Source organism: Arachis ipaensis, chromosome B05 (assembly GCF_000816755.2).
Source record: "Arachis ipaensis cultivar K30076 chromosome B05, Araip1.1, whole genome shotgun sequence".
NCBI lineage: Eukaryota > Viridiplantae > Streptophyta > Magnoliopsida > Fabales > Fabaceae > Arachis > Arachis ipaensis.
The window spans coordinates 134,710,903-134,724,549 of NC_029789.2; the positions used below are offsets into that span (position 1 = coordinate 134,710,903).

Sequence of the window (13,647 nt, forward strand, 5' to 3'; positions counted from 1 at the left end):
CCCTCTATAGTGAGGTATCTTGAGATACAAATTGGAGATGTATTAAAGCCCAGTTTACGGATTATCATTTTGATGAATCAAAATTTCTAACATTGGGGGAGAGAATAAGCTTCCTGAAAAGAAACTTAATTGGTATGCATCATCTTTAATGCATTTGGATCCTCGATCAGGGCAATGTGAACTAGAAGTTCAAAAGATTATACATTTGTAAAGAATAATAAATGAATTGCCTGATGCATTTTCTGATACAAAGAGGATAACCAAATCTTATATACCAGCGAAAAATGTCCCAATTCGAATTGATGCCCCAGTCGGACAAATAGCCACTGAAACAAATTCACGCCAGAAGCGTGGTAGGCCTATCGGTTCCAAAGACAAAAAATCCTCGAAAAAAAGAGGTAAATACTATTCCTGTTGAAAAAGACATAGTAAAGACACCTGCAGTTGTCCAGAATTTTGATATAACTTTAACGCCAAAAGACGTTCAGGTACCTGAAAATTGTGAAAATGACGAGATATCGATAAATTATGTCTTTACAGGAGAGAAATGGGACCTAAATAAAACAATTGTCAATGAAATATTTGCATATAATGTGGCATTGAATATCATACATGAAAATAAGGATCTTGAGCCAAGATCAGTCGAAGAATGTCGACAAAGAAATGATTGGCCAAAATGGGAAGAAGCCATGAAGGCTGAGTTAGACTCACTTGCAAAACATGAAGTCTTTGGACCTGTAGTTCGTATACCAGAAGATGTAAAACCTGTTGGATACCGATGGTATTTGTGAGAAAACGAAATGAGAAAAATGAAGTTGTACGCTACAAAGTTCGACTTGTGGTACAAGATTTTTCACAAAAGCCTGGTATAGATTATGAAGAAACATATTCCCCTGTAGTGGATGCAATAACATTTATGTGGCAGTTTATCCGCATATCATAAACTACATATGCATTTAATGGATGTGGTAACAGCCTATTTATACGGATTATTAGATCGTGATATTTATATGAAAGTCACTGAAGGACTAAAGATATCTAAATCATCCAATGAATATTCACAGGGATTATCCTCAGTTAAATTTCAAAGATCTTTATATGGTCTAAAGCAATCTAGACGAATGCGGTATAATCGTCTTACTAAGTATCTGGCCAAAAATGGATTTAAGAATGATGATATCTGCCCATGTGTTTTCATAAAGAAATCTACATCTGGATTCATTATAATTGCTGTGTACGTTGATGATTTAAATATCATTGGGACTCTTGAAGAGATTCCAACAATTATAAAAGCTCTAAAAGAAGAGTTTGAGATGAAAGATCTTGGAAAGACTAAAATTTGTCTCGACCTGCAGATCGAACATACAAAAAATGGGATCTTTATTCATCAAACAACATACACAAAAAAGATCTTGAAGAGATTTTATATGGATAAGTCACATCCATTAAGTATTCCAATGATTGTAAGATCTTTGGATGTGGAAAATGATCAATTCCGTCCTAAAGAAGAAAATGAAGATATTCTTGGTCCTGAAGTACCATATTTTAGTGCCTTTGGAGCACTGATGTATCTTGCTAATAATACACGATCCGATATATCATTTGTTGTGAATTTACTAGCAAGATATAGTTCTTCTCCAACCAGAAGACATTGGAATGGAATCAAACAAATCTTTCGATATCTTCATGGAACGGTTGATATGGGATTGTTTTATCCCTATGAATCCAAGTCACAATTAGTTGGCTATGCAGATGCTAGATACTTGTCTGATCCACATAAAGGGAGATCTCAAACAGAATACCTATTCAGTTATGGTGGTACAACTATATCATGGAGGTCCACGAAACAGACGATTGCGACAACATCCTCTAATCATGCTGAAATACTAGCGATACATGAAGCTAGTCGCGAGTGTTTTTGGCTCAAGAGTTTGATCCAATATATTCTATCATCATGTGGACTGATTGATCATAAGATAGCTCCAATTGTCTTGTTTGAAGATAATACAGCATGTATTGCTCAACTTAAAGGCGGATATATCAAAGGTGATAGAACAAAGCATATTTCTCCCAAATTCTTCTTCACTCATGATCTTCAAAATCAAGAGACAATTGATGTCCAACAGATCCGCTCAAGTGATAATCTGGCAGATTTATTTACAAAGTCACTCCCAAAATCTTCCTTTAAAAGATTGATACATGAGATTGAGATGCGCCGATTTCGAGACATTAAATGACGTCGACAAGAGAGTGAAACTGTACTCTTTTTTCTTGGTCAGGTTTTTTTTTCTATTGGATTTTTCTTGACAAGGTTTTTAATGAGGTAGTCCCCATCACAAAGGATTTTGTACTCTTTTTCCTTCATTAAAGTTTTTTTTTTCTATTGAATTTTTTTTTAGTAAAATTTTAATGAGGCATAATCCTAAATGGACATCCAAAGGGGAGTGTTATAATATGGATATCCCATTCAGTGTCTACTCAACGTAATCTATTCTTCCATTCAAGTACTATTGGGAAGTGCAAACATTAAAGAATAAACGGTGCATATTTTCTAACATTTGAAAAAGTGAAGCCTTACACATGTATAAATAGAGACATAAACTGCAGCTTTTGACACACAATAAAAATATAAAATATTTTTCCTCTTTCTATACGTGCAATATATAGTTTTTCTTTCACTTCTCTCTTTATATATTACAATATCTAATATTAGTAATATATTAATATATTTTTATTAGTGTGAAATATTAATGTGGTGAATATTAATACTAAAATTTTCTATTTACACTTTTATTATATAGTCCTTTGGTTATTTATTTCCCAACAAAATTGGTTTATATTAACAGAGAGAAAAAAGAATTGCCGCAGTTGCAAGCCTTGACAAAATTCCGTGGACCTGCAAGCTCTTGATTCTGTCCCAACTCTGCAATAAAATAAAGCTAACAACTAACAAGAGCTCCAATACAGAATACTTCATCTTTCAGAAAGCGAAACCTCTTCTGTTTATAATTATCCCCTTTTTCATTTTCAATGTTTATCCAACAACACTGAAACCACTCCTCCCTTTTCCTCTTTCTCATGAACCTTAATCCACACTCCGATTCCAACATTCGTAGTTTACATGTGTCTAACACAACCACCTACCCTCTTCTCGCTCTTTCTTCAAATGAGTTAGTTTTTAGTTCACAATCCCCCTTTTCCCCTTTCTCCGTGATCGGTGCTCGGTTTCTTTGAAAAATTCATCACAATTTCAACTTTTCAAGCCACGCCATTTCCCAAAGTTGAGATTTTTCGGGGGGCATTTGAAGGTGGATCTCTTTGGATTTTGGTTACTGCTACTTGTTCGGGTCAGTATTCCTGATTCAATGCCTTTGTTTTGTATCTAATATCTGTTCAAGAGTGTTGGATCATAGTGAGGTTATGATGGGCAAGATTGTTTATTTGCATCTTTGGTTTTGTGAGGGTAATGGCTCGGTGTCACTGTGCTTTGATCCTAATTCTTGTTAGAACTATTGAAATTGTTTCACAAATTTTGTAACTGAAAACTGTTGAAGAGAAAGTTTGATGCCCTTCCTCATGGGGTTTATTGAGATATTGCTTGGGTTTTCTGAAAAAGTATGTGTTCAGTTTGTTCCAATTGCAACACCAACATATCAAGAAGATAAGATTGGACGTGTCATGAGAGTTTGTTGGCCGCTGTTAAGTTGTTAGTATGAAGAGTAAAGACACTAGAAATTTTTTTTTTTAAAGTTACAATTTATATTTTTCCTTAAAAGTCTTTTTTTACTTAAGAAAAAGATGTTTTTAATATAATAAATGAATAAAAAGTATTTTTATATTGTTGTACTTAAATATAATTGTTAAATAAAAAAATATTTTTACATGAAATATCTAAACATGAAATTATTTTTATTTTTCTAAAATATCTTTTAAGAAAAGATCACTTAAAAATTTTTTTTTAGAAACTCACCCAAACAAGTCGAGAGTCTTGAATGATTAGGATTCAGGAATTAGATGATTTGGCTTTGAGGATTCATCTTGATGTGAGTTATTTTATTGGCAACATTTTTAGTTTCAGTGGATGCTAGAACTTTTAGGAAAGCTGGGATATTGAAGTATCTTGTTTGTTTCTTTCAACCTGATAAAGCAGTAGGAAGGAAAAAAGATGGCTGTAGCTAGCAAAACAAGAAATATGCTTGAAGGTTTGGTAAAAGAGGGATCATTTAAATGGCTTCTAGGGAAGAAGAGCTACTTTGATGAAGAGCTTGAGGAGTTGGAAAATTCACCTTCTGCTGGGAAGAATTACATACCAGAGCTCTCTCCAGTTGCAAACCTAGTTGTTCGTAGATGTTCAAAGTAAGTGCATTTCTCAGAATTTGATCTAGTTTGTTTAGGATATATTGCTTCATACTGTCTTTTCACCTACTTTGGTTTAGTTTGTAGATTTGCTATCCTCAGAACCTTCACATTTGTTTGTTTGACATAGTGGCTAATATTTTTTATTGGAAATTCAACTCTAATGAAAACCAAATAATGCAGAATACTTAAGGTTTCTTCAAGTGAGCTTCAAGAGAGCTTTAATCAAGAGGCTTCTGATTCTATAAAACATCCATCACGATATGCGAGGAACTTATTGGAATATTGCTGTTTCAAGGCACTTTCCTTTTCAACACAAATGACTGGCCATCTGTTTGATAAAACATTCCGACGCTTGACATTTGACATGATGATAGCTTGGGAGGCCCCGGCTACAGCCAGCCAACCGTTAACCAATGTATGTTTTTTCGAGTATGAGTGAAATTTTTCTTGGAGTCACGAGTCATGTTCTAATGGATTGATAACATGTTCAGAGTTACTTGGAAACAATTTTGATATTATATAGAGACTTGTCTTACATAATGTTTTTAAGTTGCTTTGATTGGCTGGCAAGCTATAGTGCTATATAATGAAGTGTGGTGGACAACCAAAATATCCTTAAAAGAACATGTTTCTTTCCATGCTATTTATTTCTGTTCATTTCTATGGTTGAACATCTATTTCCTCTTTGCTATTTTCTGAAGTTCTGAACTTTAGATTTCAGTGACTTCCATTGTTGTTATGGTCATATCAAATATACGTAACTTATTAAGTGGACCTAATTTTGTACGCCCTTGTATTATACCTATAATATAGGTTTGTCTGTGCTCATTAGTACTCTGGTCCTTCTTAATATTGACGGACCTCAAATTTTCTAGAAGGTCGAGGAGGAAATGTCTGTTGGTTTAGAAGCTTTCTGTCGAATAGCTCCTGCAATTCCTATCATTGCCAACGTCATCATTAGTGAAAATCTTTTTGAGGTGCTGAGTTCATCAACTGGTGGTCGCCTTCAGTTTCCCATTTATGACAAGTACCTTGGCGGCCTAGAAAGGTATCAATCTTAATCTTTGAATATGCTATTGCTTCCCCCTTCCTTTGATATTGCAATCCTCTAAATTGAGAAGACAATAAAACTGTAAGATAGTTGGCTTTCAAGGATATGGTAGGTACTACTCTGGTTTGCTTTGATTCTTGTGATCTTGTTATAATTTTGACCATTACTTGGGAAGAGAAAGAGAGATAGAGAAGGAACGATGTCAAATGTAATTCACCGAGTGCTTTGGATGGTTAGAACTGCACACTGATGTTGCACCTCTACTTATAATCTGTCTGTGACCATGAAATGGGCAATATGCTGTCTACTTTGGTCATTACTAGCACCTACTTAATCTAGGACAATATTACTAATAACTAAGAAGCTTTATTAATGAGCTGTATTTTAGGAGAACATCCATGTAAGTTGTTACTTTATTTCATATTTCATGAGAAATTTTTCATATTGAGGGGGGAAAAACAGTGCCAAAAGCATAGGCAGCATCGCATCCACTAGAAGTCTTAATTATACTTAATTTCCTGTGGCAAATTTTAGAAAGTAGTTTTAGAGGAATTTACTGAACCCACCCTTGGACTTGATATTTATGATGGTTATTTAGAAGTCGTAGGTTTTATCCAAAAAATAGAATAATTTTCTCACATAAAGAATTCCAAACTTAGTTGCATTTACTAATATTCCTTAACAACAGCAAAAGTGGGACAGTATCATTCTACAACTTAAAGTTATATTAAAAATAATTAAACAATAACTCAACAGTAAAGCTTGTTTACTTAATATGTAAAAATAAAATAAAAGGTAAAGCTAGTCATTAGAGTAGGCCTTCCCCTGTATTTGTGCATGGACCCTTACCAATTGAATGCTGAAGTATCATGTTGTGTGTATATTGGATTGTTATTCTGCCAAATAGGCTTGTGGGCCAAATCCCTGTCTATTTCTTATAATCTCATCCTAGTTAACAAAATTGTTACCGTATCAATACTACATGAGGATGCAAAGTTTCACTATGCCTTTGTATTTTATAGCACTTGTGCTTTGTATCTTATAATTGATAACTTAAATGGACAGATCTTCTTTCCATTTACATATGTATAATTTAAGGGGGTTTCTGATGCCATATTTGTTATATGGACTTTTTTTCGTATTATTTGGTTTTTGTTATTTACAGAGCAATAAGAAAAATGAAGAGCAATTCAGAGTCATCTCTCCTTTCTGCTATAAGATCCTCTAGAGGTGAGAAGATTCTCGAGATTGATGGAACTGTCACCACACAGCCAGTGCTTGAGCATTTGGGAGTATCCGCCTGGCCTGGTGAGTGCATGAAAAACCCGATTTATATTTTGAACGATGAAGTAAATAAAATGTATGGACACTAGTGATCTCTTCTTTGTGGCTTGTATGCAGGAAGATTAATTCTCACAGATCATGCACTCTATTTTGAAGCACTTCGTGTTGTTTCATATGACAAACCAAAAGTATATGACTTATCGGATGATCTGAAACAAGTTGTTAAACCTGAGTTGACTGGACCATGGGGTACTCGGCTTTTCGACAAAGCAGTCTTCTATAGCTCAGCATCCTTGTGAGTACTTGCGGAAATTATTTTTATTGATAATGGATATCTGGTGAAGCTTAAGAGAACTTCCTATCAACTGCCATAAATATTTCTCTTGTAGATCGGAACCAGTTGTACTAGAATTTCCAGAGCTTAAAGGTCATGCTCGTCGTGATTATTGGCTTGCTATCATCCGAGAGATTCTTAATGTTCACAAATTCATTAGCAACTATAGGATCAAAGGGACTGCACGAGATGAAGCACTTTGGAAGGCTGTTCTAGGAGTTTTGCGTCTACAAGCAATCCAAGATATCGGTTCTGTGACCCCTATACAGCATGATGCTCTTCTCTTGTTCAACTTTTGTGATCAGCTTCCAGGTGGTGACTTGATATTAGAAACCCTAGCAAATACGTCAAACCTAAAGGAGTCAGATCGCCAGAATGGTTTCAAGGCTGTAAGTGGAATGTATTCCGTCTCAGCCTTGGACATGGTTTCTAACTTGGGGTTTGTGTTTGGATCAAGCCCAAACAGCTCAAATGAAAACACAATATCTGTTGGTGAAATATCAGTTGGAGCACTGACTCCATTGGAAATAGCAGTTAAAGAGTCTAAGAACAACTATAAGAAGGTTGTATCTGCACAAGCTACAGTCGATGGTGTTAAAGTTGATGGTATTGACACTAATTTGGCTGTCATGAAGGTACTAGTTTATCTTCCTCTTCTACCATTTTAGTCAAGGTCCATAAAAAGTCTTGCATTGTTAGAGTGCCTTTGAATGAGATTTTGAAAAAAGAAAAAGGAGAGAGAAAGGGTTTATATATATATGAAATTTGGTAAGTTATTTAAAAGTCATCAAATTCTCAAAAGAATAAAAATCTGAAAAAAAGTTTTCAGTTTATATATATGAAATTTGGTAAGAGTAACTAAAAAAAAAAAAGAGTTTAGCTATGTCATTTTTATAAAAAGTTTTAGGTTATAAAATCACTTTGTTTAGAATGTGAAACAAACAAACTTTAGTGTTACATTGCAAAACAATCATCCATCTTAATCTTGTCAGGAGCATGTGCTAGGACCTGATTGTTATATGATATGCATGTTTGCAATGCACTATCTTGCTATCTTCTCTTCATTAGTAATGTGAGAATAAATTAATTGAAGTTGTCTAAAACATGCAATTCTCCTAGGAGAGATAATTTGGTTCTAACTTCTATGGCCTTTGCAGCTCCTACATATTTTTCATTCACAATATTCTAAGCTAACTTCCTTGAAATTCCCTATTTTGACTTGGATACTTATCGTGTACCACTTCTTTCAGGAATTACTTTTTCCTCTAAATGAACTTGGGAAGTCTCTTCTGTCTTTGGCATATTGGGATGATCCATTGAAGTCTACTGGGTTTTGTTTGTTCTTCAGTTACATGATCTTCAGGTATAACTTCATAGGCTGATCAATATTCTATTCACATGTTATTTGTTGAGGCAGATAAAAGAAAGTCGAAGTTGAAATATCTTTTATTGGGAGACTAACAAAGTACAACACTTCATAACTAGAAATATTTAGCGTGGAAAAAGCATATGCAACTATAGAATGTTGAGTTCTTTTAAATTTTTCTTGTGTGTATTCTAATGACACATTTGTCGTATTTTGATAATCTTTGATCAACTGATCATTGCAGGGGTTGGCTTGGGTATGCAGTGGCATTAGTGCTTCTTTTACTCTCAGCATTCATGTTAATCACCCGATATTTTAGCGATGGTAGGCCTGCCGAAGTCAAAGTAATAGCCCCTCCACCAATGAATACCATGGAGCAACTTTTGGCTGTTCAGAATGCCGTCACTCAAGTCGAACAGCTTGTACAAGATGTCAACATAATTCTGCTCAAGTTCCGCGGCTTGTTGCTTTCAATTTTTCCTCAGGTTAGATGCTGATTCATATATAAAGAAGCCCGAACAAATGTATGCCTCTTGGTGTTTGCGAGTTTTGATTGTGTAATGGAAGGGTCAGAAGGGGATGGTCTTGAAGCGTAAACTGAAATCTCTTTTACACTTCAAACCCTTCTCTTCCATCTTTTTCCCTCCAAAACTCCAACTACCAAACACATCCCTAGGCCCCGTTTGGTAAATTGTCTTAGGACAATATATTATTGAGAGACCTTGAGACAGTAGAGATGGGTAAAAATGTCTTTTCTAGGCCAATGTCTGTGTCCAAGGCTGCATTTAGTTTTAAGAATAGAACAAAACAGGACACTAAGAACAAGACACAAATAATAGAAACACAAAATTTAGTGTTTTTGTATTTTGTTTGGTGATAAACTAAATATAAGAAATAACATATTAAGAGAAGTCTAATTTACTCTTATTTTCTTCCATGTATAAAATTTATGAAGAAAAATATAATGACAAAAATGTAATTATAAAAATTTGATAGTAGTAATGAAATGAAAAATGAGAAACTAAGTTGTTGTCTCTTATTAGTATCTCGGTGTCTTTCCTATCAAGGACACAAAATACACTAGTTCAGTATCTCAGGACACGATATCTCTATCCATGTCTTATCTGCCGAACATGATTTTGTGTCTTTATGTTCGTGTTTCAGTGTCTCATGGTAGTAAACATACGCAGTCCAAATGCAAGCCTTAGAGAATTACTTGAGATGTTTGTTCTTATATCAATTGCCAACTACTTATGTCACACATTATAAGACTTGGTCCTTTCTATGTGATGAACAGGCCACAGAGAAGTTGGCATTTTCTCTTCTATCAGCAGCATTGATTCTTGCTCTCTTACCCTCTAAATGCTTAGTTCTGCTAGTTTTCTTGGAGATATCTACAAGGTATTCACCTCTAAGGAAAGCTAGCACAGAGAGATGGATGAGGAGATTAAGGGAATGGTGGTTTAGTATACCAGCAGCACCTGTTACACTTGAGAGAGATAAAGAGGAAAAGAAAAAGAAGTGATGTTGGTGAATCTGTTGTGAAATTATGTACATATTTATGTTGAATAATGCTTTTTTTTTTTTCCTCATATACAGAGGTTTTAGGTGTAAAATTCAAGAATGGAGTCAATGGAATTAGAAAAGCACATGAATCAATAAGCTACTGCTAACGACGTTATTTTGACAAATTCTAATCATAAAAGATGTAAATCAATTCCACTAAAGATATGATTAGTTTGACAAAATTATTTAAAATGAGTAAATTGTTAAGTGATTTGTTTAATGTTTAGGATTAAATCTTTCATTCCAAAATTTGACTTGATTTTATGGACATGTTCGTCCAAAATTGTTCTCATTTTTAGCTAAACAAAACTTTTAAATTACGTGAAAGATGTAAAGAACTCTAGGTTCTTGATAACTGATTTTTCTGCAAACAAATATGAACATTTATAATTGGATGGCTTTAGTTTTGATGCATGGAAAGTGTATAACATTTAGTATTGTCCTTCTTTTAATCATATTTATATATTTAGATAATTATTCAAATAATGAGTTGGAGAATTAATACTTCTGTTGTCGTGTAAAATATTTTAACATTGAGTACAAAACTTAAATCCATAATTATATGTGCACGTACTAGAGCATAAAAACAGAATTTCACATAATATTATATGATTTAAATTGAAGTCGAGTTTCATAACTTAGATTTAAAATCTAATCCATGTAGTTTATAAGAAACAAATTGGTTTCATTGAATTGAATTTCAACAGAAATTGTCCAACACTTTGGCGGATTTTTTTATTTAAATTATTTAAATATTTAATTTTACTGAAATATATAATTTATAGTATATTTATGTTTTTACACTCACTTTATACCTCTTAAGTACACGGTGTCAAAAACCGTTAAACATAGAGTTTGAGTATTGTGTACCGGAAATATGTAACAATTAGAAAAAAAATTTGGTTGCACTGGTGCAACTGCGTAGTTATACATATTCAAGATGTTGAGTACCTGAGATATGTGTACAAATTATCTAGGTGTCTACATCTTAAATGACTACATAAAAAAATACTCTATATAAGGAGCTTGAAGGCTCTAAAGCTAATCACAATATAACCATGCCATATTTGCTATTCTCTTTCATAAATATGGCTAGTAATCAATTTTTTTTTGTGGTAGTTTATTTCTATGGGATCATAAGAAACGGTGAAGAGGGAGTGATATTTGAGTGCAATTCACCTGTGATGTGTTGCTCACTTGTCGTCTTAATTTTCTAGATACACTGAAAAATGTTGTTATCTTGAGCAACATGGGGGCAATAAGTTCCAAGAAGGTTGGGAGAGTTGCCTATAAATTCTTATCAGCGGTGCCGAATTGAGGATTTTTTAACATGACATTTTAGGTCAAAGCTGATGAGCATGTAAGGGTAATATTTGACGTATATCCTAGGATAATATCAAAATATGTGTTGGATGAAGTCTATGCATAGTCCCATGGTGGTGGAGTCTGTTGTTGTATGATAGGAGCCATAGATGACCCGGGTCTATAGGGTTCCGTCGACAAAGTGTATGTGGAGACCCAAGATGTATGTAGATTGCTAACCTCCCTGATAAATCAACTGGTCTCTCCTACCACGATACCGATTCGCCAAGTCATCCATGACATCCCCAGGTGCACACATAAGGTCATACAACTCGTCGAATGATACCTTCTGGGGTGTGTTTAGATCAAAGTCATTATGATCCCACTGCGAGATCTCCTTATGCTATTATGCTGCCAAGGAGGATGAATCGTGTTGCTGTGTCCCTGAGGAGGATCCTGGCATGAACTCCCTTGAAATGTCCATATCATGCCCAGCAAAGAAGCTAGGTGATGGTATGTCCTGTTATGTCATCACCGGAGGATCCTCAGGGACACCCTCCTGGCGTGCATACTCGGTTTTCTCATTTAACAACTAATCATCCGCAGGTGCATGCCTCCCTCGCTAATCCTGGACTTTTCAAGCTGGTATCCAGATATCATCTCTGACCTGCTTCCTTGCCCATTGTCTGCGATGTGGAGCATCCCATGGAAGGGCTAAAACATTCCTCTGATCGAGACAGCCAGGAGAATGTTCACAGGTAGGACCACAACTCTCGGATCAGCTCACACGTCCTTCATTGATAAAAACATAACACGACATGCTCTCTGCCATCATGTAAAGTACTTCTGCGTGGGTCAAGGATCAAGGACACTGTCGATGATTACCATGTGCTGCTATTGGCCACGGGCCCTCCATAAGTCATACCAGTCATGGTGTACCTTGAGCCACCACACATCGTTGCCTCAAGTTGTCTTGAACAAAAACTTGTCCATATTGACCGAGTCCTTTGAAGCATGCTGCTGACCCCAAATTGTCTCTTGACTCTATCCATGTGATGAAATTCAACAAAGTGGAAGCACAACAAAGGCACCATGACTCTCCATGTACAAATCTACCCAACACTCCTAATCCAGTTAGGAGCCATGTGATGTAGCTAGAGATCGTCGTAAGGTGTCCACCGAAACTGGTAAAAAAAGGTAACCATGTAATTTGCCATGGAAGAACAATATATATATATATATATATAACACATAAGAAACCTAAACTGATTATACTTTATCAAGTCTAAGAGCATCCAGCCTATGTCGCAAACGTAGTATCCTATCCTGATAGTGGTCTCTACACTGCTGTTCTAGTCCTACCAACCTATTCATGGAGGATAAATTACTTTCAATAATTAATATTGCAAATAGTAACAAATAACAATTCATAACAAGCATTAATTACCTCGCTGCAGGCAAGACTCTGAGTACATCGTAGCCAGCTAGACAGAATGAAGGGAACCTGTGGTAAATCCACGACAACACAAGTACTATGCACCCTGCAATGTTTGTCACATCACGCCTAGATGCATAATGAATGGTAGGTGTGTGCTAGTAATGCAGACCCCAAGACAACCGTCGACAATTGTCAAAATCCTCGAAGAGCAGCAACCACCTAAGAGGGACAAGGTTGACTGACTTGTTCGTAAATAAATATCCCCCAATCAACATCAATAAGTAACACTGAGCATATATCCAGAGAGTATTTGCATGACTGCATCTACCCCTGGTGGAATACATGGGATGGGACACTGTTTTTGAGCCATGTCATCCTCAGACTAAAAAATCCTACTTCTTGTCCTCTAGCTGAGGTGGAGGCCTATCACCGATCAAGTCCTTAACCTACTGTCATGTGGGATGGCCATGATACTGCTGAAAATCTCTAGGCAACCACAATCAGCTCACCAATTGTGTGCAAAGCAAGATGGTAAGCCACATCTTAGAGTGTAATGATAACTTCATCCAACAGAAGGTGGAAGAAAATTATAAGTCTCGAGCCTCCACTGCTCAACAAATGCATAGAGTAAAAGATTCTCGAACATGAAATTCCTCAACTCAACTGCGTGTCCTAATCCGACTTCCCTAATATAAGGTAGCAGGATGTTAGACGATGGGATAGACATCACACGATGTTGCAAGAACAACCGAAGTGTCTATAAAAATACAATTAACTAGTCTTTTTGTAATTGCATATTACAATGCTAACAATAACTAATTCATGAATTTCGAGTATTTAATGTAATTAAATATATATAATCAAGTAATTAAATAATTTAATTTAATATAATCCTATAATAATTAATACAACAATATATTAATATAAGTATTTAATCTCATAATAAA

At 35.2% G+C, this 13,647-nt stretch overlaps 1 protein-coding gene across 6 annotated transcripts; it reads left to right on the top strand.

Annotated features, from left to right (window-relative positions):
- On the top strand, positions 2,897–10,121 carry LOC107644290. Of its 6 annotated transcripts, none has more exons than XM_016348131.2 (10): positions 2,897–3,347; positions 4,073–4,356; positions 4,540–4,774; positions 5,238–5,407; positions 6,576–6,718; positions 6,812–6,989; positions 7,084–7,663; positions 8,279–8,391; positions 8,639–8,879; positions 9,692–10,075. In XM_016348131.2, the coding sequence occupies exons 2-10, from the start codon at positions 4,166–4,168 to the stop codon at positions 9,917–9,919; spliced, it is 2,079 nt and encodes a 692-aa protein (XP_016203617.1). In that variant the 5' UTR covers positions 2,897–3,347; positions 4,073–4,165; the 3' UTR covers positions 9,920–10,075. The 6 variants fall into 6 exon arrangements, with proteins under 6 accessions (XP_016203617.1, XP_016203616.1, XP_016203613.1 ...); XM_016348130.2 differs by having other exon boundaries at positions 4,148–4,356; positions 5,235–5,407; XM_016348127.2 differs by having other exon boundaries at positions 2,898–3,347; positions 5,235–5,407; positions 9,692–10,121.